At 37.2% G+C, this 27222-nt stretch overlaps 1 protein-coding gene across 24 annotated transcripts in view; it reads right to left on the bottom strand.

The window, feature by feature from the left end:
- The window catches only part of MAP2K5 (mitogen-activated protein kinase kinase 5), a 259266-nt gene that overhangs the window by 112195 nt on the left and 119849 nt on the right, over nucleotides 1–27222 (bottom strand). For all 24 annotated transcript variants that reach the window (XM_072738900.1, XM_072738899.1, XM_072738891.1 and 21 more), the window contains 2 exons: nucleotides 4576–4649; nucleotides 3559–3609 (listed from right to left, as the gene is read on the bottom strand). In XM_072738900.1, coding sequence (XP_072595001.1) covers nucleotides 3559–3609; nucleotides 4576–4649 — 125 coding nt within the window. The remainder of the gene's footprint in view (nucleotides 1–3558; nucleotides 3610–4575; nucleotides 4650–27222) is intronic.

The raw sequence follows: 27222 nt of genomic DNA, 5'->3' as shown, positions 1-27222 counted from the left end.
TTTGTTTTGTTTTAAAACCTTAACTATTCATAATAATAATGTCAAACATTTATATTTGATTAAAACATTATAATAAACTACAATGACTGAACATTAGGTTAAAGTTTTACGGCCTTCTATGTTTAAAATAGAGTAAGATTTTTAGTAATTAAAACATCTGAGAAGTGGTTTAATGTAAGCTCCCAAAGCCTTCTCAACTTCTTTTGCAATCCTGCTGGATGAGAGCCTTTTGAAATATAGCTGAAAATATTTCTTGCATCAGCTTAAAGTGTCTACTGAACCTAAATATCTGCCTCGAAAATGTAGTATGTCCTTGAACTTGTCATTCCACTTTCCAATCTTGTTGGTCAATGAGGAGGTTAGATGACCAGACGACCTTCCAAATCTCCTACAAGTTCCACCCTTAACATGCCCATAAGTTGTTAATTAGTATTATTTTTTTCATGACTTAGGATCTTAAGAAAGCTGCCCTTTTTCCTAATTATCATTTTCCTATACCTTACACTTGAGATTACAGAAGAATGAAGTGAGATTGCACATGCAGAGCTATTTCTTTATTTTCTTTTCAATATTTGAGCAGCCTAGTGACTGTATTTGAGTAATTTGGGGGTCTTCTATACCTTATAATACAACTGAGATACTTAATATGAAAAGTTAAATGCTCTGCTTATAATTAGTGAGTAGGTCATCTAGGGAAGGCAGCTTTCATGAACTAATTTATTCATTTAGCACTGTGTGAAGGACCAGATATAGAGAATGAACAGAATAAACCCTCCTCTTCTGAAGATCACAATCTAGATTGGGAGAGACAGACATAATTTGGATATAGTGAGAGGCACTGAAGTTAGAAGTTTAGTTTCTGTAGATTGATTACTTGGGTCTGAATCCTGACTCTGCCACTTATTAGATGTATGAACTTGAGTAAGTTACTTAACTTCTTTATCCCTGTTTTTTCAGCTCAATGAGAATGATCTTACCTGACAGGGTTGTTGTAAGGATTTAAAGTATTAATATATGTAAGAGTTTAAAAGAGTGATTGGCACATGGGGTTAACTACTAGCTTATTATTGTTATTATCCTGTACGAATACAAAGTAAGAGAAATGGATGCAAAAGGAGGGTAACATACCAGCTGACCTCTAGCTGTATAATCCCACAACTTATTATTTGTCCTCTACCCCACCTCCCACCCCCAACAATGTCACAATATCTTCTGTTTTTAAGTCTTTGCTCATCTCTTCACAGTGATCTCTTTTAATAAGCACCCTTTTCACATACTGTTAAATCATCAAATTCATACATTGCATGACTTTTTACTCTCTAAGTGTATGCTTGGTACAACTTACATCTTATTATGTCACACAAAATGTAGCCACATATAATGTTAAGCTTCCTATTTTGCCCATACTTTATGCAGGTTCAAGTGGTTCCACCATAACCTGGCTAATGGCACGGAAGATGCTCAGTAAATACTAGCTGATTAACTGAAGGTACTCAGATACAGCTTTCACTGGCATAGACCAGAAGCTGGCAAACTTTTTCTCTACATGACCAGAGCATAAATACTTCTCCCTCTGTGGGCCATATGGTCTCTGCTGCAACTGTCACAGCAGCTCTACTCTGATGCTGTAGTGCTGAAGCAGCCAGAGACAATACACAAACAAAAGGGTGTGGCCATGTTCCAATAAAACTTCCGTTTTTTACCTATTTTTTTTTATCTTGAAATACTTATCAATTCATAAGTTGAAAAAAATACATACAGGGAAGTTCTATGCACCCTTCACCCAGTTCCCCTCAATGGTAGTTCAATAATACAATATTAAGGTATCTCAGGCAGGGATTAATAACGGGGATTAATAACAGAATAATGTTATTTCCATCTTCTCCACTCCCAACCTCTGATCTCATACTAATTAGGTAAGTATGTGGCTAATGAGAGTCTGCTGAATTGAGTGAAGCTATCAGGCTATCACACTTGGCTTTCTAGGTATCTTATGCTTTTTACAGCTTGAACTATAAAGCTGATGACTAGAACTCACTCACCCAAGAAGCAAAGCAATCTGAGCTTTGCCAATCTGAGCTAACATTTCATAATTGTAATCCTCAAATATTCAATTAACAGATGGATGCATCACATTCATCCATAAACCAAAAAGAAAAAAAGTAATTTCTTTAACGTACACCTGGGAAAGACAACTGTAATCTAGATTTGTACATTCAAACATAATGCAACTTAATTATTAGAGCAATTTAAAGCTACTAAAAACATGATGGGTAGATGAAAAGTTGTTTCATTTACAGTAGATTTATTTATTTATTTTTAAATCACAGTGTTCCATATTCTTTCAAAGACTGAAATTGTGTATTTGATAGGGATTTATTAACTGTAAAAGTGGTTCACCAATCTCAGCTAACCTGGTAGAGCCAAGAGGGTGATTATGTTTTATAAAAACAGATACAATGACTTCAGAGGTTACTTTTTTTTTTCACATTTCCTAGGAAAATGAGAAAGGATAAATTTTCTTTAAAAACCAGGCATGAAAAAAAAAAAAAAACCCAGGCATGATGACAGAAATTAATGATTATGGTACCTTGATTAAAAAAAAAAAAAGGTTTGTACTGTTCTGAGAATAAGATCCAAAGTTCCATTTATATTAACATCTTTTTATCAAGATAATATATGAACTGAGAGCCAGGTTTCCATCCATACTAATATTTTTAACTTCATATAAAGATTATTGGAAGTAAAATAAACTACCTAAATAAATCCAGAATCCTCATTTAAAAAGAAAATTGAACATAAGGTGTTAAAATAAAACCTGGCTCCAAAAATCATACTAGATAACCTTCTTGCTTGTCTCTCCCAACCTGCTCTTGAAGTGGAAACTAATAAACAAAAGCATTTGTGCCCCAAATAACTTCCCTTACTTAAAAGGTAGGAATAAGGAAAGGGTTGACATCAAGTCCACACTGGGTCTTTGAAACAGTTCTATGCTTCTAATTTTCATACATGGTAAATTTATTTCAGAGAAATTAATGTTATCTTATGACAGGCATTAGCCAACAAGTAAACAGAATATAGATGTACAAGTTCGAAAGAGAATTTCCTGCCAAACCTTTATTTCAGAGATCCATAAGTAAGAGTTGGTCATGTCAAAATTTTAATTTTGATGAGGTGACAAAGCCTGTATTTCTGGAAAAGAACAACCAATCTTATTGACTGACATTTTGGGATACTTGAGGGTTAATTAAATGAGCAATGTGGCAAAGTGGTCAATGTGCTTTAAGGTGCAATATTTCTGTAGGATTAAGCTTCAAAACTCAGCAATTTCATACTCGAACCAACTAGTTAAGTCAACTAAGCAGATAAGTTGGCAGCTCCTATATAAACCCTAATGCTTTTTAGAAAGATCTAAAAATCGGATCATGACTGGATTGACTTTGTAATTTATGATCTGTTAGGATAAAGCTGTTGAATTAATTCAAGAATTCTACATTACCAAGTACATAAAGATAAAGATGTTGGTTTTAAATGTTATTTTTGCATAAGTTTACTTACCGCCATATAAGCATTTGTTCCAACATACGTCTTGGCTATAGAATTCACCAGCTATGAGACAAAACAGTCTGTTAGAACAATATAAAGATAATGTGGAAATAAAATGGGCAATTATTCCTCATTTAACCTACAATCATCATTTCTATAAATCAACTAAAAATTATGTAAAAGGGAACAAATTTATCTACAAAGGCATTAAAAATGATTAAATCTCTCTTTTCTTTTGAATGTGATTTCCAATTTAAACAAGCACAGCATTACAGTTTATAGCAGATAACCTTAAACAATTCACTTAAGCAGGATGCTTATCGCTTTAGTACCCCAAACCCGCCTGATATAAAAAGTCAATTTGAAGTAGAATTTGAACACACTCATTTTTTAGTCAGATGGCTCAAGATGTGAATGAAGCCCGTGCATTACTAGAATGGAATGAACACTAAATACGCTGGAGGGATAACAGACTTTGACAGCCCATAATACAACGATGACCTTCGCTTTGGTCTTCGTGTTTGGCTGGGAGTAAAGGTGGCTGCAATTCAAATCAACATCACAGCACGCTCATGGGTCACTATCACCGGGGTTCTCAGGGGAGGCCCAAAATGGAAATTAATTAAAATTTGTGCTGCACATTGTAATGGCCCTCCACCATTGTTGCTCCCAATATTAATTTTTATTGTGGGCCAGTTGGGCTCCCCAGGCACAGCTCCCACTCTGCCCTCCCTTTTGTCTGGTCAAAACGCTTTCATATCAAAGCTGCATATCAATGAAGTTTGCTATTCGTAAGTAGTAATTACAATATCAGCAGTTTTTACTGTCATTAAACAATGAACAATCATATTCTGATGAAGGAAACTCGCTCAGAGATTAAAAATGAATAACACACTCCCAGCCGAGGAGAAGATGCAGAGTTCTGTTTGTCTGGCAGCTAGGTGATTTTTCAATCCAAAGAGTAGACTGAAAATAAAAAGTGAATGCTGCAGAAAAGAGAGCAAACTGGGAGGAAAAAAAGAGACCCACCTGAGTGCTAACTCCAAAATCGCACAGCTTGACCTGTCCTCTTGTGTTTACTAGCATATTGGAGGGCTTCACATCTAAAAAGGGACCAGAAAAGTCCATGTAACTAATTCTGTATCTACAGTGTATGTTTAATAAAAACACACATGCACACCATACCAATTGCAGAAATGACATCATCTGTTCCATCCGGAATTCTAATCACAAATTTAATGCAAAGCATTTTATCTGGAGGCAAAATGTAAGGTCCTAAGTCCTTCATTTCCAACCATTTCTGGTTTCTATGGAAGCAAGGGATTATTTCAAGTGAAAGTCAAATAAAATCTTGGCTTCCAACAACAGTAAATACATCTATCATCCTATCCCCAGGCTTTCAAGAAAAGTAGGTGGATAAGAAAATGTAATCTTCTGGCAAAGAATTTGCACAAAAAGGTTTAGCTTTGCTGTTGATGTGAAACTACTCCTCCCATCTAAGAAGCAGTAAGGCCAAAGGGAAGCCAACAAGAAAAAAAAAAAATCATTCATATGTTGCTGGTAACAGGTCATATCTGAATGAAACAATGACAAAACGAATGCAGTACTGTTATCTCCTGGTTTTATGTGACAAATGTCATTTCAGATAATGCTCAGAAATTGGTCTAAAAGGCATGTGGATGTGTGTGCATATATGCATGTATCGATCTTTGTTTAATTTCTCTTTCTCTTCCCTTACACCACTTTTGACTGCTGTTATATAGTAAACAAAAGAATTGACATAGCTTTTGCCAAGGCAGTCAGTTGCTAACTACTGACACAAAGGGTTTCTGTGAAGCATCGCCAGTGACAACAATGAGCCATTTTGGGAATTCAGGGACCCCACAAAAACCATCCCACCAGGACAAGAACACACCACTGTCAATGGTACAGAATAGCACCTGCCTCAACGTTTCATCTTCAATGGTAAAAGTAGTCTGGAAGAGACAACTTGTTATATTTAATATAGCATATAACCTGAATTACTCCATAACTGAACGAGAGACTCAATTTTTAATGTAACATTAAAAAAAATGTGAGTCAATCCACTCTGACCCTCCACTTTGCAAAAGGGTACTTCAACTGTATCTTGCCAATGGCAGGCACTTAATTCAAACTTCAAGTTCAAACTCAGTAACCAACAATTATTGAAGTCTACTATGTGACACGCATGTGCCAGGAACTTTCTCAAAGATGTGCTCATATTGTGCTGCCTACCTAATACTAGAATGTAAAAGCCATGAAGACAGCAACTTCGTTTCTTTTGACTACTACATTCCCAGCCCCTAGAAGAGTTTCAGGGAGATAGTAAATGCTTACTAAATATCTGTTGAATAGATGAGAGAATACATGAACGGAAACCATACACACAAAGTATGATTTTATGTTGACGATTCTGTTTCAGTGATCAGAGGTTGGCTATAGAACAGGTCTTCACACAAGACATACTATAATACTTCCTGTAGGGCTCTCTCTAAAGAGAGAGTTTATGCCTAGGCACACTAACTTGTATAAGTTCTCTTACCAACTAGTTTCTCTGCCTCCAATTTTCCTCAATCTGAATTATAAATCTTATACCACCATCACATTAAAATTACCAAATTTACTACATCATTTCTCTCCTGGATGAAGAAATAAAATATTCCTTGACCTCTTCACCTAAATGTGAACTAGTAGTTAGTGCAATACATACGTTAGTGCAATACTAACGTATTGTTAGTGCAATGCATATGGTGGCGTAGACAGCCACCATAGATAATAAATGTTTGGTGAACTGAAAGAAATGTTAGACTCTACATATGGGTAGGTCTTATTTTACAGATACAATTCTCATCATACTCAAGTTTGAGTATCTTTCTTTTGGACAACCTGCTCTTTTATATATTGACATCTTTAAACCACTCTTAAGCTACATCAGATGGAGACAGTTAATGAACAAATATTTTGAGCTCCTGGAAGAAGGACCTGCTTGGAAATCAAGAGATATGCCAAAATCAACAAATCTTTAGCTTTAATCAGATACACTTTTGACTTAAGTGGACCAATAGAGAGAGGAACACTGAACAACAGAATTGCTAGATTATATTCTAAAAGGCAAGGTATAAATAAGAACTTCATTGCATTTTTCTGTTCTCCAGCAACTTCTTTTTTTAACTTCCAGGCAAAGCCTGCTCTTTGACTTTTACACATTCACAGCCTAGTTCTTGGGAAAACTTCATATAGGAAAATAGTAAACATCCACTTATCTTTACATCCTTTGTATTCCACCTGGACTGTTTTAATCACCATCTCAGATGTTGTGTGTTCCCCTCTCCCTCTCGCTGACCCCCAGGTTGAGAAACCCCTCCTCAACCCTTCCTCAACTATTGAGGAAGTATAGGTGAAACCTATACTTCAACTCAAGTACCCACCTTCCAGTTGCCTTAACTAATCAGGCGAACAAAGTCATGGCCTCCTTTGAACTGTTAACATATCTACTGTCTGTGCCATTTGTTTAGAACTAAGTATGTGACACTATTTGATTAGCAGTTATTTACCATATTTACTGGTGTAGGTATTGCTTCCCCTGTAATAACTTCACAGGGTAGGAATATGCTTCACACATCTTTGTATGTATCTCTTCTGACAATAGTACCTTGCTCACTGGTTAATGGCTTACTATTTATTTGGCTTTATTTGAAAGAGAAAGAGAGAGCACGTGAGCGCATGCATAAACGGGGGGGGGGGGCAGAGGGAGAGGGAAAAGAGGACTTACCCACTGAGCAGGGAGCCCAATGCCAGGCACAATCCCAGGACCCTGGGATCATGACCTAAGCTTAAGGCAGAGGCTTAACCTACTGAGCCACTCAGGTGCCTTGGTTAATGGCTTTTTATTTTTATTTTATTTATTTATTTATTTTTGGTTAATGGCTTTTTTTTTTAAGATTTATTTATTTATTCATTCATAAGAAACACACACACACACAGCGAGAGAGAGAGAGAGAGAGAGAGAGAGAGAGAGAGAGGCAGAGACACAGGTAGAGGGAGAAGCAAGCTCCATGCAAGGAGCCCAACGTGGGACTCGATCCCGGGTCTCCAGGATCACGTCCCGGGCTTTTTAAACAATATACTAAATTTGCTAATAGAAGTAAACCCCCTCCCCTTCCCAGTAATATCTTGAGACATCATTTGAACATAACAGACCCCTTTAAACAAAACCAATGGATTTAGGCTAGGAGACACAGGACCAGTGTTTTAGCTTTTTGGCCTGGTCACAAACTTGACATGTGAATTTCATAAGGCAGGTGATGTTTTAATTCCTACCTCTGCAGGGAGACATAATAGCCACTGTGTCAATCTTAAAGAACTATGAGGATTGGATGAGATAATGAATGTAAAATTGCTTTTCAACTGTCAAACACTCCATAAATATAAGGTATTATTATCCACTGTTATACAACAAAAGTGGTATATTTTAATATATTTAGGAAATAATGTTACTGTAGCACGTTTTAGCGGTACTTGAGTAAAATACTATCTAAAAGAAGATAATTCCCAAAGTGCAGTATGCAGAACTATAAAACCAATTTAATGTTCATGAGGAGGCATTTTCATCAGACCACATACACACATTCCTTCAACACTACAGTCTGTGTTGAACACAGCAGGTAAAGTGATTCTCTTATTTAAAAAAAATTTTTTTAAGTGATCCCTCTAAAACTACATCAGATCATGCCATTTCTCTGCCTAAAACCTCCAATAGCTTCACAGGTCAACACAAAACACAGCCCTCACAGTAGTCTCTGAGCTGGTTCCCACTAACTCTGTGCTCACACTCTTCCTATTCCTTTCTCTGCCCAATCTGCCTCATTTCACCGGCTTCCTTGTTAGACATGCTCCTGCTTTGGGGTTCCATATCTCTAGAATACTCTGCTCCCATATATGAGCTTGCTCCTTCATTTCTTTTAGGTTTCTACTCAACTGTAATCTTTTTAAGAGAAGTCTTCCCCAGTTACCCAGTATGAATGGCAATACCTTTCCACCCCAGATATATGTATAAGTCTACTCTCTCTCTGTCCTCCATAATTGAAGGGAACCTCCAGAAATGCAGAGACTTGATCTGTTTTGTTCACTACTATATCTAGAATGGTATCTGGAACCAACAATAAACCATATTTGTTAAGCAAACAGTGAATGAATGATATCTTTACTAAACAGATGGGGAAACGTGCTCATCCAGAGAATCTGGCCTGAGAAGGAGCTGGATCTTTTCCTACATAATGGCATACACTTCAGAATGAATACATTTTACTATTAATGAATACAGTTTAAAAAGACATTTTTCAATCTGGAAAGAATCCATAATCATTCAAAAACATTTATTCAAGAAGTATTTACTGACACCTTAACATGTGCCAGGTATAATGGTAGGTGATGTGGAGAGAAACATGAGTAAGTCCCTGTCTCTGCCCTCCAGGTAAATTCAGGCCAAGGACCTGCTGGCATATTCTTTTACCAAAATATAGCAAATGACATTTGAGGATAACAACACTGCTAATGTATAGTCTAAATGGAATTCTCTTCCTGAACAACTGGCATGCTTCTTATAATAAAATCAATGAGAATTACATAACTAAAAAGCTCCCAAACTTGGCTGTGCATTTAAAAACAACAAAAACCAAACTGAAACAAAAACCAAAACCCAATTTTTTGAGTTCCACCTCAGATCTACTGAATTAGAAACCAATGTAACACAGCCTGGTTCAAATCAGCACTTAGAAAAGACTAACATAACCTTCTGTATTACTTCTGATTTAACTACTATATAGTTAAAAATATTTGAAGAGAAATTAATTTTTAAAAATCAACTTTATTCATAAAAAACAACATTATTGCAATGATGTTGAACATAGTTTGATGAGTTTGGCAAATGTATGCATTCATGTATCCACAACACAATCAAGATAGGAAACATTTATGTGACCCCAAAAAGTTCCCTGTGCCCATTTTTATAGTCACCTCCCCCCTGACCTAAGTTTCTGTTGTTATAGTTTTCTTTTCTACATACACTATAAATCCCATAATGTATTGGCTAGTGTTTAGATGGTATATCTGTCATTAATATTCAAAGTTCATATGCTGCAGACAGTACAGTTGGGTCTTGCTTTTTTTTTTTTTTTTAACTAGTCTGACAATTTGTGCTTTAATTGGAGTATTTAGACCATTTACATTTAATGTAATTATTGACATGCATGAGTTCAACCTTAACATCTCACTATTTGTCCCATCTGTTTTGTTTCTTTTTTCCTTCTCTCCTTGCTTTCTTTTGGATTAGTTAGATTCTTTTTTATCATTCCACTGATCTCTACCGTTGGCTTCTAAGCCAGAGGTTGGTAAACCATTTCTGTAAAAAAGTGTATTTCAGGCTTTGAGGGCCATATTGTTTTTGTTATAACTATGCAATTTTGTTGCTGTAGTGAAAAAGCAATCATAGGCAACACACAAATTAAAGGGTAACAGGCAATGAGCCAAATAGCCTGTGGGCTAAGGTTTGCCAACCCCTGTTTGAGGCTTATTTTTTTTAATGTTTTTTTCTAGGATTTATAGTATGTTTCTTTAACGCCTCACAGTTTACTTTCAAGAAATATTTGTAAGGCAAGAACTCACAATACACCTCCACTTTCTTCCTCCTATCCTTTGTGTTACTATTATATATCTTTTCTCTACATATAAGCTCCACAATACACTATTTTTGTTTTAATCTTTTAAAGAAATTTAAGAGTGAGAAAAAAGGCTTTTATATATATCCACATGTTTACCATTTCTAGTGCTATTTATTCCTTTGTGTAGGCTTAATCATCCATTTTTAGCATTTTCTCTCTGCCACAATAACTTCAACATTTTTTATAACGTTGGCAATAAGTAAACATTTTTTCTCTGCTTTGTTTGCCTGAAGAAGTCTTAGCTGTAACTTTTGAAAAGTATACGTACAGAACACAGAATTTTTGATTGACAGGGGGTAGGGGTTGTCCTACCCCAACATTTTAAGGATGTCTTTCCATTATCTTGTAGTTTACATAGCTGCAGACAAGAAGTCTGCCATTATTCCTCCTCCTCCTTTCTTATTTTGTTTTCTCTGAATATTTTAAAGATTTTTAATGTCACTGGTTCTTGAATTTTTTATTCTGTTGCACTTTGGTATGGTTTTGTTTGGTTTATCCAGTTTAGGGTGTGTTGAACTTCTTAGATCCATGAGTTTATGGGTTTCATCAAATTTGGAAAGTCTGGAGTCTTTATTTCTTCAAATTATTTGTTGTTTCCTTTTCTTTCTTCTTTCCTTCTGAGACTCCAGTTACACATATATCCTAGATTTCCTAATACTGTCTCAAAGTATCTCAGTGAGTCTGTGCTAATTATTTTTTTGGTCTCTTTTTTTTTTCCTAGTAATTTTGGATAATCTCTCTATATATTTCTATCATTAATATCACTGATTATTTTTTTCTGTAGTGTCCAATCCATTATTAATTCCATCATGTAAAATTTTAAAATTTCAGATATTTTATTTTTCATCTCTAGATGTTCCATGTGCTTTGTTATGAACTTCCATTTCTCTCCTCCTAATGCTCATGTTTCCCTTGAGAACCTTGAATATACTTGAAGTATTTATAATAACTGTTCTAAAGTCCTTATCTGCTAAGTCCACTATCTCAGGGTTAGGGGGCCTGTTTTTTTCCTCCTAGATATGATCTTTCATCCATTATCAGAAAAATTTATTTACCTACTAATTCTCATTTGGATACCAGATATTGTGAATCTTATGCTAAGTTCTGAATTTAGCTGTAATCCTTTGAAGAATGTTGAACTTGATATCAGCAGGTAGTTAACTTATTTGTAGATAGCCAGATCATTTTGAAGCTTATTTTAGAGTCTTTATTCATGGAGAGCCTAGAGTAAGCCCTACTGTCGGGCTAGGTTAGCCCCACTATGAAAGCATGACCTTTCTAAAGTCTCTCTTGAATGCTCCAATGTATTCAACAAGGTCTGTCCACTCTGGCTGATTGGAATTTAAAAAATTCTCAACCTTGTATAAGCTTTGGGAATTGTTCAGCTTAAGTTCCCCAGAAATTTTCTTTCCCAGACTGTAGCTCTTTATCTAGGTTGTAAGATTTCACCCTATGAATACAGAGGTTGATATTTGGTTGAAGACTTAAGGAGACTCTAATACAATTTCTCAAATTCTTTCTCTGCATAATTTCTGCCTCTCTAGGGCTCTGCCCTGTAAATTCTAGCCATTTTGGTTGTCTTGATCTCCAAACTCTGTCTCTTCAGCTCAGTAAGACCTTTGGGCAGGTCCCCTCTCTCTATCCAGAAACTATCTCAAGGCAGAAAGCTTGGATGATTATAGAGGTCACTTCATCGATTACCTTTTTTCAGGGATCACAGTCCTAAATGCTTGGTATCTGATGTCTGAAAACAGATGTTTCATAACTTTTGTCCAGCTTCCTAGCTGTTTTTGGTGGAGGACAAGTCCCATAGTAGTGACTGCTTCCTGGGTAGAAGTGGGGATAACTCTTTATTTTAAAATTCTTGTCTTTTATCTTTTGTTCATTAGATTTTATTTATTTATTCATGAAAGACACAGAGAAAGGCAGAGACATAGGTAGAGAGAGAAGCAGGCTCCCTGTGGGGAGCCCGATGTGGGACTCAATACCAAGACCCTGGATCATGAGCTGAGCCAAAGGCAGATGCTCAACCACTGAGCCCCCCAAGTGCTCCTTGTTCATTGTTTTGACCTGACATCATAAGCTGCCTCAAATCTTTTTTTTAAAGCTCATAATTATTATTTTTCTAGTAATCTCTATACCCCTGGGGCTCCAACTCACAATCCCAGGATCAAGAGTCAAGTGCTTTTCTGAGCCAACCAGGCACCCCTCAAATCCTTTTTTGAAATAGGGTATAATATTAGAGATTTATTTAATTAGACTAAATTTTAATTCATTTGTCAGAATTTGAAGCAAATGCTGGAATTTTAAATGCTGGAATGAGGACGGCTCCTCCAATTTGAGTTTTACTTCCCCTGAATACAATATTCCACCTTATATCTAAGGTATCAACAATCTTAACATGTAGCTACTGAACTTATTACTTCCGAGTGTTCATTTAAAACATGCAAATTCTGTAACTCTAGGAATACTCCAGGAATAACTCCAGGAATAAACAGCTCCAGGAATACTGAGGTGATTTTTTTCTGGTTTGTTTTCAACTTCAAGCCATAAACATGACAGGTTAGGCAGAAAGTTTCTTTAAAGGAGGTAGTTGTTAACGGTGCTTATTTTAATACAATCTCAAGTTATGGAAAACAAATAGCAACTGAAAGCATAGTTTTTTAAAAACACCGTAGCCTTTCTTCTGTAAGCAAAGCACAGAAAAGATGAGTCATTAAAGTGCCTGATTATAAATGGCAATCATCAGGGCAGATGTAAGTCATTTTGGTTTAATCAGGCCATTAATTATTAGGGTTTATCAATTAGTTTTATTGAAGGCAAGGGAGCTTAAATGAATAGTAGGGCATTGATTTTAACTGAGACATTTTCTCAAAGAAAATACAAATGAAGTGTGTAAAATTACAGGTCCTCTTCATACCACTAAAAAGAAATAAGCTTCATGTAATGTAAAACATAAGGCTTTGGTGAAAAGCCAAATTAACTCCAATTCTTTCTTTGTATTACACGTTAAGTATGTTTTCGTGTTCTCTAACTTGTAGCAGTCTGATTTTTATCTATTTTGGCCAAGAGGTCAATATCACATTGACAATAGGTACAATGCAAAGTGACCCATTTTTAAGGCAGGTATTTCTTATCTTCTTTCATTTTATTTTTTTTATTATTTTAAAAAAATATTTAATTTATTTATTCATGAGAGACAGAGAGAGAGATGGTGGCAGGCAGAGACACAGGCAGAGGGAGAAGCAGGCTCCCTGCAGGGAGCCTGATGTGGGACTCAATCCCAGGTCTCCAGGATCAGGCCCTGGGCTGAAGGGGCACCAAACCGCTGAGCCACCTGGGCTGCCCATCTTCTTTCATTTTAGAAAAAAAAATTAGTTATTTTATTCAGATAGATTTTTATGGGAATCAGAATAGATTTCTGATGGTCAGATCCTCTCAGAGGAAGCAGAGATGACATGGAAAGTGTGCAAGTGTGCATGTGTGCAAGTGCTCATGTGCTTATGATATACAAAGATCATGGGTGATATCTGGTCTTCCTACACTGACAAGGTTGTTAGGAAAACTGAATGGAATTGTGTGCTTAGCAGTGCTCGTTATAGAGTTGTACCTAAACAAATGACTAAATAAATAAAATGAATGGGAGAAAGAAACAATTTGTAAACTTGAATGCACTATATATACTGGAGCTATTGCTTTGTAGAATTAGTAATGACAATGACGGTCACTAGAAAGTCAAGAAGTGGATTATCTAATATACTGAAGCAGACCCAATTCTAAATAAAGTTCATTTTCATTATATGAGTTCTACCTGAAGACAAGCTTCCATGAGAATGGCAAGTGCTGTTCAGCTGGGATCACAGAAGAGTTAACAATTATCCAATCACAACATGCATCACCTGTCACAATATTTGCCCACTCCTTCAGTGAGATTTCACAGTAAGCTTGGCTTTTTATTGGTGATGTAATGAGTATTTGAGTTGCAGCAGTAGATAATAGGCAGTTGTGATGTAGTTCTGTTTAATAATCTGAAGTGCTTAGAAGATTAGAAAAATATTAGAGAGTGAGAAGAATATAAAAAATTTACAAACAGGGTCTCATGTCATGCATAAGATAATAGTAGGTAGTTTTCTATAGGACCCTCTAACTGAATAAAAATCAGCCTGAAAGTGTCTTCAAAAATTAAGCATAAACTTAGCATATAACCCTTGTGGTCACTTTCTTACTTTTTTTAAAGAGATTTTTATTTTTATTTTATTTATTTCAGAGAGAAAGTGCACATGAGCAGGGGAGGAGCAGAGGGAGATGGACAAGTAGACTCCACCCTAAGCACAAAGTTTGATGTGGGCCATGACCCTGGTTCAGGTTCAGATCACAACCTGAGCTGAAATCAAGAGTTGGATGCTTAACCAATTGAGCCACCTATGTACCCCTCTTTCCTGTTCCATCTTTAACAAACCATGAAACATCAGTTAACTACACTGATCATAAACCATGGATCAATAGTAAAATGGTTATTTCTTCTCAAAATTGGTATGTACCAGATGACCTGATTCACTCTGATTACAAATACTTAAAGCTACTAACCACCCCTATGTATCTACTCGAGAGATATGAAAACACAGAATCAAATAAAGACTTGTATGTGAATAATAGCATTATCCGATTAGCCCCAAACTAAATACAATCCAAATGTCTATTACCAGATGGATGAATAAAATATGATCTATCCATACAATAGATTACTCAGAAATAAAAATAAATGGATGACATAGTAGAACATGAATGAACCTCAAAAATATTATGCTCAGTGAAGGAAGTGAGAGAGCAAAGATTTTATACTGAGGCGCCTGGCTGGCTCAGTCAATAGAGCATGTGACTCTTAATCTCAGGGTTGTGAGTTCAAGCCCCATATTGGGGACAGAGTTTACTTAAAAAAAAATGTCCAGAATAGGCAAATCTATAAAGTCAGAATATAGATTAGTGGTTCCCTGAGGCTGGGAGCAGGGACTGATTACAAATGGGCATGAGGACTTTCTTGGGGTGATGGAAATGTTCTAAAATGGATTATGAGGATAGTTGCACAATTCTTTTAACTTATTAAAAAAATCCCTGAATCGTACACTTAAAATGGATGAATTTTATTATATGTAAGTTACAGATCAATAAAACTGTGTAAAAAATCAGCCTCCAAATATAATTTGACTTATTCTCCATAGTGTCTCAGCTGCCTGATGGTCACCATGATTACTTTTCTACTCTATTTATAACCAAATATGAAACTTCAGCTAATTACAATGATCATATACTATATGCCAATGGCAAAATGGAATATAGTATATGATATCAAAACTGATGTGAACTAGAAGGCCTGACTGTGATTATAAATGTTTAAAGACATTAATTTTTAAGTGTCACTTCTGTGTAGTTAAGACTATTTCCCCAAATGGCTAAGGCTATGTATACAAAATGTGAAAATGACTGGTTCAAACATGAAAAATTTGGTCACCCAACCATAGTTGCCTCAATAATCTCCAGAAACTGCTCTGATTTTCAGGCTGGACTGACTCATTTTTTTTTTCACTGAATTGACCAAATTGACTGTGGAAATTGGTATCATGTTGAGACAACCCATGTTGCCACCCATAACCGCCTCATGCAAGAAACTGTATCTCGACACATGCTGCATCAATTAGCCATTAAACAATCCACAAAAACAGCATCAAGCTGAAGCCTGCTAATAAAGACCGGAGCCCGCAAGAGCATGTGCTTTCGGCAGTTCTTCACAAAAGGGCCCACCGCCCACAGCCCAGCCCCTGCTCCCAACACAATTAGGGGTCAGAGTGGGAGGCTACCCTCGGTCAGGATGTGGCTGGGTGCCGAGGGGGCTGTTCAAAACAGATAAATAAAAGCACTTTCACTAAACTACAGTTAGAGTCACCCAATGTGCTTTTGTACAGGGATCTGCATGCCAATTTCCTGGTAAGATTACCTCCAAAGAAAATGTTGACTTTGTACAAGCTACCACTGTTTTCTGTCAGAAAAGGAAAACCACACAAATCGAGAATTCCCTTTTTGCAGTGATCTTTTCGTATCAAGTGCTCATGATATTTGCTACTTCTGTTCCCTTTTGGTATCCATTCTTGTTTATACTTAAAATATTTAATTTGCTCTGTACTTTCATGTGTAAGCCTCACTGGATGTGTTTAGAAATAGGCATGGTTACAATTCTTAAAGGAACATGAGTTCAGTTTTGAAATATGGCACGTGGCTCTGTTGTGGGTGACAATGAAGGCAGAAATAAACTCTTCAACTTCTTCTCTCCATAAAGCAATTACACAGTTTTGCTTGTATGCCAAGAAGCACTTTAGTTTGCCAGGAGCCAGAGGACACATTAGCAGGTCTCCCCTTTTGGTACCCTCTCCTAGTGCTGTTCCAAGGGTGCTGCAGGAATTTCCTTTCATTAAGTTTAATTGTCTTATGAAAAGACAACAACTAATATATCTATCTAGTTATTTCTTGGGGACTGCATTCTAATGAATGAGAACAGCAGGTACAATTAAATACAGACTATGCTGACATTCTGCATTACAAATTCATCTGTGCGCAACAGGGACGCACATAAGAGAAAACCACAATGCAATATAAAAGTTATTCTAATCACTCCATCACATAATAAAGAGTAGGTCATCCAAATATTCTTGAAAAGCCTTAAATAAAATTAAGCAGTATAATGAGCTATCTGAGATGGCGGCTATTATCTAGAGTCTCAGGATTCCGTTCAGAATGCAGCCAACAAATCTGGTTTTCTCCTTCATGTATGAGAAAGGCAAGAGATATGCAGCCTTTACGAGGCTGATACCAAGGGCAAAACGGCTTTTGCCTTCCCTCAATCCTTTCACAGTACGTAAAAGAGGCTCCCTTATGGCACAGGGAATTTTAGATGCCTACCTAGTAATAGGTTTACATTCTGGCCAGTGTGTGAGAAATAGCAGGTATGGAGGAACAAGTTCCTGGGAGTCAGAAGGTACATATATCCTGCGCCAGCTCTGGAAGAACTGATTTCCCTACATCTGACATACCACGAATTGTAAGATTCCTATGGACTACAAAAGTGTCTCAGTGAAAAAGGAGAGAAAACAATGGAGTACTACATTAAATGCATAAGTAAACTATAAGGTACATTTTGATTATAGAGTCGACCTGAAGAAGCATGTCCACAAGACCAACTCTGGTAAACTGTTTAAAAGAAATAAAAATTCCAGGGGTGCCTTGGTAGCTCAGTCGGTTGAGTGTCCGACTCTTGATTTCAGCTCAGGTCATGATCTCAGGGTCATGAGATTGAGTCTATATAAGGCTCTGTGCTAAGCATGGGACCTGCTTGAGATTCTCTCTCTCTCCCTCTCCATGTGCCCTGCCCTCCCCTAAAAAAAAAGGAGAAAAGAAATAAAAATTCTAGCAGCTGATACTTCTGTGGCACTTGTATATGCCAAGCACTGAGCTAAATGCACTATCATCACATGTATTATTAACTCATTTAGTTCTCATTATAACCACTGAGATAAATATCATTAGCTCCAATTTAAGATGAGTAAATTGAGGCTCAAGTTAATAAAATTACTTATCTAAGGCTACACAACTAGAGTCTCCAGTGCTAAGTCTTTTTTTTTTTTTTTTTTTTTTTTATGATAGTCACAGAGAGAGAGAGAGAGAGAGAGAGAGAGAGCAGAGACACAGGCATAGGGAGAAGCAGGCTCCATGCACCGGGAGCCCAACGTGGGATTCGATTCCGGGTCTCCAGGATTGCGCCCTGGGCCAAAGGCAGGCGCTAAACCGCTGCGCCACCCAGGGATCCCCTAAGTCTTTTTTAAAAAAGATTTTATTTATTTATTTGAGAGAGAGAACACAAGCAGAGGGAGGGACGGAGGGAGAGGGGAAAAAGACAAGCAGACTCCCCACTGAGCAGGGAGCCTGATACAGGACTTGATCCCAATACCCTGAGATCATGACCTGAGCCAAAGTCAGACACTTAACCAACTTAGTCACCCAGGTGCCCCTCTAATCCTAAGTCTTAAGCCTTAACAAACTGCACTATATTTATAAGATAAATCTCATCTGAATTTATCAGCTGGACTATTATCCTAGCTTTGGCATTTAATAGCTGGCTGATCTTCAAATGTTTTATTTTAGATTTTTCCACTTCTCACAGAAAACTAAATAAGAAGGAAAGTTTGGGGAAGGTTCTAACTATTCTCTTACAGAACCTTGTGCTGCTTTTCTTGTGAAGCAGTTACTTGAACTATAAAATAGCTATTATGTGACAGGCACATGCTGTGACCTCAAAGAAGTTAAGGAACCGGCCCAAGGTCACGCAGTAAAGTTGAATTAAGAGGCAGAAGCAGAACTTAAACCTGGGTCTGACCCTAAAATTAGAGTTCTTCTGTTAGACTGCCAACCCGATTATCTTTTTTAGGACTAAATCCTTTAGCCTTACTGAGCCTTAGTTTCCTTATCTGAAAATGGGGCTAGCATGATACTTTTTTTTTAAAAAGATTTTATTTATTTATTCATGAGAGACACACAGCGAGACACAGAGACATAGAGCGAGAAGCAGGCCTCCCCGCCGGGAGCCCGATGTCATGCCTGATGTCATGATCCCTCTGCCTGGGGTCATGCCCTAAGCTGAAGGCAGATAGATGCTCAACCACTGACCCACCCAGGCGTCCCAGCATGATACTTTTCTTGCAAGGTTGCCATGAAGCTTAAATGAAATAATATACGCACAAGATCTAATACAGTAGCACACAGAAGGCATTCAATGAATGATAATAATTACTGTTGCACATAGTCCAGAGGGAATTTAATACTCCAAAAGCCAAATAATGGACTTGATTTCCATAGTGCTGATCACTTCAAACTATGTCTTTGGAGAAACGAACAGGTGTGGAGAAGTCTTATAACTGCTCAATAATCCTGGCAGAGAGTTTCCATCCGAGGATAAATCTTTTACTTTAATACTAGAAAGGGTAACAAAGGATAACTTCCAATGAAGCTACATAAAATTATAATATTTTCTCCTAACATTTCTTCTAGAAAGAAATTATTATGCTAGAAATTTCTTTCTAGAAGAAATTCTAGGAGAAAAACATTATTCCCAGAAAGTTATCATTCAATTTATTCATTTAATAAACCTGCAGTGGCATGTAACCAGTGCTGTACATTAATAGTGGCCTCCATCCTCTTACCAACAGAAGTGACCATCACACAGGTGTTCTTCCTAGGGTAAGTTACTAAACTTCATGGTCTGCCTACAAGACTTAGCTATGATTAGAGCTGTCTGAGGGACCTGGTGAATCAAACACGCATCAGGCCACTTACAGAATTCATCCTGCTGGGTGGCTGGAAGGGCTCACCATTAACGCCAGGGGCTCACTTTAGGGTACTATAAAAACCTGTGAGTCAAAACACATAGTGATCACATCATGGACTTTAAATCCCAACCCTCAGCTTTAGGGGAGGTGATGCCTCCCTTACCCGCCACTTGCATTCCTTCCCCGTATGGCACCTGGTCTCTTCTCTCTCTTCTAAGGCTTCTATGGGTACTCATTTCAGAATTGGTGGTGGTGGGGTGCCTGCATGGTAATTCCCCTGGGTTCATCACCCTGTTAGAGATGTTCTAAAAGGGATGAATCTGCTATGATAAATCCTATCATGGATGCATAGGAGAAAGAAAAGGTTAAGTCCAAAAAAACCCTCTCTGATTAAGTAGACCACCCACACAGATAACTAGAAAGTTTACATATTTTTTTAATTAAGCTTTTTATTTTGAGATCATTGGAGATTCACATGGAATTTAAAACATAATACAGAGACATCCTGTATACCCTCTATCCATAGAAAATCTTGTAAAACTATGGTACAATATCACAAACAAGGTACTGACAGTGATACCGTCAAGACAGAGAACATGTCCATCATCATATTCTTTTCTAGCCACACCCACTTCCCTCTGGGCCCCAAAGACTCTCCTTAGCTTCTGGAAACCACTAATCTATTCTCCATTTCTGTAATTTTGTCATTTAAAAAATATTATAAAGATGGAATCACACTGTATGTAACTTTTTGTGCCTGGCTTTTATTTCACTCAGCATAATTCTCTGGAAGATTCCTTTTTACTGCTGAGTAGTATTATACAGTAGAAATGTAAAATGTTTAATTCTTCATTCACTGATGGACATCTGGGTTGTTTCCATTTTTGGGCTATTATGAATGAAGCTGGTATGAACATTTGGGTACAGGTTTTCGTGTGAACCTGTCTTCACTTCTTTGGGATAAATGCTCAGGAGTGCATCTGCTGAGTTGTATGGTGGTTGCATGTTTAAGTTTTTAAGAAATGCCAGGCAGCCCGGGTGGCTCAGCAGTTTAAGCGCCTGCCTTCCACCCAGGGTATGATCCTGGAGTCCCAGGATCGAGTCCCACGTCAGACTCCCTGCATGGAGCCTGCGCCTCCCTCTGCCTGTGTCTCTGCCTCTCTGTGTGTGTGTCTATCATGAATAAATAAATAAAATCTTTTAAAAAAATTGTTTTTTAAAATGCCAAAATATTTTCCATTGGGGCTATATCATTTTATATTCCTATCAACAATGTATCAGTGATCTAATTTCTCTGCATCCTTGTCAACATTTGGTGTTACCACTATTTTTAAATGTTAGCCATTCCGGTGGGTGTGTAGTAATATTTCATTGTGGTTTTAATTTGGCTAATGATGCTGAACATCCTTTCATGTGCTTATTTGCCATTTGTATATTCTTTTCAAGAGTGGGATGTCTCTTCATGTCTTTTTACTGTTGAGTTTTCAGAGTTCTTTATACATTCTAGACACGTATTCTTTTAAAATACTTTTAAGTAATGTCATATGAGGCTTCTTGTCTTTTGAAGATCATTACTGCAAATACAGAAATCCCCATTGATTACCCGAGGCAAAGAGAATGAATGACCAAAGTAGGGGAGGAGACTTAATTTGTAGATACGTTCATTTGTGTGGATTGTCAGAGCTAGAGAAAAACCAACAACCCACAGTCATTAAACTAGTTTGTTTACCTCAGTTAATGGGCTAAGTCTATTTTTCTTCAAAAACACAAACGTTCATGAGTTATGATCTACTACCGCACTGCCATGTGATTAATATTTACATTTAAAGGGCAATATTTGAAGGATTTAAAAAGAAGAGCCAAGGTAACTGTGCTCCTATCACTAGCACTTGCTTAACATAAATGCCCCTTCCCGACACACTTGACTAAGACAGTCACAGAGCTCAGGGAAGGAGCTTGGCTCTCTCATCCTCTCATGTCCAACATAAAACCAACTGGGGATGACTCTTTCCTAAATGACTTGGGTTCTTCAAACACTAACCAGTTCTTTTAAAAAAGCTGTGACTGCTCCTCCAGATAGCAAAAATATGGCTTAGATCAAAAACTCACTCTAACCTAAGAGTAAGCACACATAGAGTAAATCTCTACAAAAGCGACGGTTATGAAAGTTTTGTGTACATTTCTCATAAGTTAAATTAACCAGGTTAGTCTTCTACTGATAGTAATGCTTTCCAACAATCCTTTACCTAAAGAATCACTTTATCCAGCAAATGATCATTCCCTAATTCGTTTTTGCCAAAAATCCCAAGTTCACTATACACTAAGGTATAGTTTTAACATTGCCACCTTGACATGAAAATTTCTTTCCTTAGGAATTCAAAGGTTTTACTTCTACCATCCTATTCTCTTCTCTCACTTAATAAATATAATAAAATACTTTTGGGATGTAATACAAATATTCTTCTAACATTTTTTGAACCTTAAAGTTTATACTGATCTTAACATAAAGGCATTTGCAAACATATATATTTAACATTTACATGCCTACTCTTTTGGATTATCAGCCTCCAATTCTCTTCCAAATTCCTTCCTTGAAAAGAATGCATGGGAATTTCTTGTACCTTTTGGGGCAACTTCCTGTGAATCTACAATTGCTTCAAAATAAAAAGAGTTTTTAAAAATGCCCTTGCTTTCCATCCACATTGTGTCTCAACATGTTTTTTTCAATAATTTCTTTGTTAATGAAAATATTTTATGTCAGTATACTTTGTAGTTGAAAAACTCTTTCTCTTAAAGATGTCTTTTGATTTTACTACACCAGTTTGGTTTAGAAAGCATCAATTTTCTTTTCTTTTTTCTTTTTTTTTTTTAAGATTTTATTTGAGAGAGATTGAGTATGAGCAGGGGGAGCGGCAGAGGGAGAGGGGGGAGGGGCAGAGGGAGAGAGAGACGCAGACTCCCCACTGAGTAGGGAGCCTGATGCAGGGCTTGATCTCAGGACCCCTGGATCATGACCTGAGCCAAAGGCAGACACTTAACCAACTGAGCCACCCAGGCACCCAAAAGCACTTATTTTCTTAGATAAGTCACATTGTTTTAATTCTCAATTATATGTTTGCATTTCACAGTGTCTCTTCTACAGCTTTGAACGATTTCACACTTCCAGGAATTCTCTACTTTGAAGGGACACAAAATAGTTTAGACATATCAAGCACTTAGGGCAGTATCTGGTACAGAGTGATGCTTAATAGATATTCATTATTATCACTATTACTACTACTATTACTATTTTCAGAGCATAATCTATTTTCAGGGATTCCCCATCTTTTTCTTCTCCCATCTACCTCTCTGATTTGCCTTGTTCCCTACCCCACCAGCCTGTCACACTTCATCTGTCTTGGATCACTGACTATGGAATCGTGGTGCTTGAAGGAACTTGAGTGATCACCTAGCCATCCCTTCAATGTACATAAGAGGAAATTGAGACCCAGGGAGGAGGAAAGACCTGTCTTTCCAGGGTCACACAATGAGGCAGTTCAATCAGTGTGACTGAACTGGGAATTCAAATAAAGCTTTATTTCTTCTTAGAAATTTAGCTTTTTAAGTTGTCCAAGTTGGACCAAGTCAGTGCTGCACACCTGCAGTTCTTTACTAATATCTAAGGGAAAAAAATGGCTTAACTAATGAAAGAAAATTCTGTCCAATTTCCAGATGCTCCCAATTGCTGGCCAATAACACCAACTACTTTTAAGTTTCTCTCTCGCTCTCTCTTTCTCTTTCTGACATTGCAAATGTCCTTTAAATCATGAAGGATTTTTTTTTTCCCAACCTACTGATTTGCTAGACCAAACATATGTAGGATTTTTTGGAAACCATGAGGTATAGTGATAATGACAATCACCAAGACCCTCTGAACCAATGGTTTGCTTTTTTGGCAGGGGAAACTTCTTTCTACAGTACAGCTTCCGCCACACTGCTAAGAAAAGAATTCCTTCTTTCTCTTCCTTTTTTAAGTCTGATCTGATTTACTGTAGTAAAATTCACACTTTACAGGTGTATAGAACTCTGTGTTCTAACAAATATGTACAGTCACATAACCACCATCAAAATCAAGATATAGAACATTACTAACACTCCTCAAACTTCCCTCATGGCTTTATAGTCAACTTGTCCTCTACCATTTGGCAACACTACCCATGCATTTTCTATCCATATAGTTTTGCCTTTTCCAGAATGTCCTATAAGTGGATTGCACAAGGGTTGCCCATTGAGACGGACTTCTTTCACCTAGCATAAAGTATTTGATATTCATCTATGTTGTCACATGTTATCAGTAGTTTGTTCTTTATTATTTCTGAGTAGTACCCCATTGTATGGATTAACTACAGTTTGTTTATTCATTTGTTATCTAAAAGACATCTGGGTTTTTTCCATTTGGGGGGGACTGTGAGTAAAGCCACTAGGAGTGAGACTACTGGCTCATGTTGCAGGAAAGTGTCAAACTGTTTCCCAAAGCAGCTGTACCATATTCATATTCCTGCCAGCAATGTGTGAGAGTTCCCGCTGCTCTGTATTCTTGCCAGTACTTACATTATCTGTTTTCTCTTTAATTTTAGTGAAGGGCTGCCTTTTAACAGAAAAAAGTAGCAGGAGACATTTTTTAGCATACTGAACCACCGCTGAAACTTGAAGCAACCTTGACTCCTTTCTTTCTCTTAATACCCACAAGCAATTAATTGGAAATTCTACTGGTTCCACACTTAAAATATATCCAGAATCTGACTACCTCTCCCCATCTTCACAACTGTCTCCCTGATCTAAGCCTCTGTAACTTATCTGGATTACTGTAATAGTTGCTAACTCAACACACCAGCCTCCTTGCTGTTCTGTGAATACTCCAGACACATCCCACCTGGTGTCTTCTGCTCTATTCCTCCTCCAAGCACCTGTTCCAACCTCAACTTCTGTACATGGCCTACCTGGTGAACACTGTACTACCCTTTGGCTGCCCCACACCTGATCTACTTTTTTTCCCCCTCCATATTACTAACCATCTTCTAACACACTGTATTTACTTTTTTATTGTTTATTATTTATGGATTGGTTCCCAACCCTGCTCCACCCCTGTTAGAATGTGTTCCATGAGTGTAGGGATTTTTTTTTAATACTAATATATTCCAAGTACTTAGAGCAGTGCCTAGAACATAGTAGGTAATAAAGAGATGCTAAATGAATGAACTAATGACACAACTTTGGTATCTAAGGTAGCACCAATTAGAAGATCTGTGTGAGGCCAGATTTATAAAAAGTAAAGCTAGGGGTAGAAGATAACATTTCTAACATGCATATTGAAACCACAAGACTTAGTCTGTCTAAACATATATCTATTTGCATAGCATTTGCCTCCAGAATAACATAAAAAATTAAATATATAGGGGTGCCTACGTGGCTCAGTTGGTTAATCATCTGACTCTTGATTTTGGCTCAGGTCATGATCTCAGGATTGTGAGATCAAGCCCAGCATCAGACTCCATGCTCAGTGCAGAGTCTGCTTAAGATTCTCTCCTTCTCACTCTGCCCTTCCTCTCCTTCTTGCTCATGCCCTTCCACATGTGTGTGGGGGCTCTCTCTCTCTCTCTAATAAATAAACAATAAAATATTTTTTAAAATAAAAAAAATATTTTTATAAAATACAAAAACATTAAAAAAAACTCTCCTAGTAGGAAAAGCAGATGAAATTAACCAGGTTCATATATACCAAAAATGTCTTGGGACACCAACTATCTAGGTTTTTTCTTTCTATAAACTTCTCCATCTGTGTAAGATTGCCCTGCTCTGATTGCCAATTTTATTTTCTTAATCTAAGCTCTATTCTCATTACCCTTCCATTTCTATTTTTTATCCTCAGGGAAAGAGAGAGCAGTTACTGCCAGGGCATTCTCACATCTTCCAAAGAAATGGCACAGGTGTTAATCTTGTATTTATGTTTGATGTGGGTAATGATGGCTATGGCTGGAGCTGCAGGTTTATTAATATGCAGGGCTCTCACCTCATTAGTGGCGATGTATGTTTTGAAGTTAAGCTGCAATGTTTGCTGTAATGTCAAATCTGGTCTACTAGACTTTCTCACTGTTCATTTTCTTTGTTTTTACTCAGTATATGCTATACTTACAGGGCTCACACATGTGCTGTTTAATAAAGACAATTTTCCACAGTAGTTAATCTAGGTGGAACTTTCAAACATTTTTAATAATTATGTTCCTCATGTGATACCACATCTCAGAGAAAAGGTTTTCATAAATTTTGACCCAGTAATACAAAGAAAAATAAACTCTCTCCCCAGCTTAATCTAGAAGTGGTATGTTACTAACTGGATGAAGTGATTAACTTATAATTATTATATAATAAAAACCTGTGCTCATTATTAGCATTTGATAGTTTATGAAGTACTTGTACATATACCTCAACCAAGTCTTTAAAAGAACAAAATAAACAATAGTAAAACCTTATTGATGGGGCATCTGGGTGGCTCAGTCAGAAGAACATCTGCCTTTGGCTCAGGTCATGACCTCAGGGTCCTGGGATTGAGTCCTGCATCGGGCTCCCTGCTCAGTGGGTATCTGCTTCTCCCTCTCCCTTTCCTTCTCCCTCTGCTACCCATCCCCCCTGCCCCACTCATGCTCTCTCTCAAATAAATAAATAAAATCTTTAAAAAATTAAAAAACTTATTGAATATAATATTTGATAATCCATTATGAACAGTAACTGTCATACTTTAATTCCTAAAAAATGTCCAGTGGACATAATACACATCAAAGAAACAAACCTGTGCCAGACTAACAAGCCCCGCAGGGTGGGTGGGCTGTTACTGCTGCTGCTCAGAGTCCATTCCACTCTACAGTCCTCACTGAACATGCACTGCAGGAAAGATTCTTAATTTTCACCAGCTTGTCTGGAAGTCATTAACTGTGTTTTATAAATTCCAAAAGATACTATTTATGCATTTATGTTTTACAGCTAAAAATTTAGGACTGCAGTATTCCAAGGAAGCCATTTAAATGTGAGAAATGTTTTTCTCTCTCTCTCTCTCTCTCTCTTTTTATTAGGTAGCTGAATGCATCTCTGTTACATCACCTTTTAAAATTTGTGTTCTTAAGTACAAGACCCTGGCTCTAGGAGCAGCATTTGTAGGAAAGGAAATATCATTATTGGAGGAGAACACAGGTACTTATACCCAGACAAAGCAGAAAGAAACTTAGATCATTCATGAGCATTTTTCTGCACCATCTTCTGTTCACTCTGTTCTCACAGTACCTATAGCAGTCCTCCCCCGCCTCCACCCCTGCAAAAGGACCACTGCCTTTGATTTGACAATGTGACACATATTCAGCTAGAATTCCCATCATCATTCATTTAGGGAAAGCAAAAATGAGTATATGGGCTTTTAAGAAGGTACAGCAATGAGCTTATATAGCAAAAGTGTATAAACAAGTATATTACCTATTTAATTGCCTCAGCTGAACTTAGAAGCTCTGATCTTTAATTGCCTGATTGAACTGATCTAA

Source organism: Vulpes vulpes, chromosome 15 (assembly GCF_048418805.1).
Source record: "Vulpes vulpes isolate BD-2025 chromosome 15, VulVul3, whole genome shotgun sequence".
NCBI lineage: Eukaryota > Metazoa > Chordata > Mammalia > Carnivora > Canidae > Vulpes > Vulpes vulpes.
This window is presented reverse-complemented; position numbering and strand designations above follow the sequence as displayed.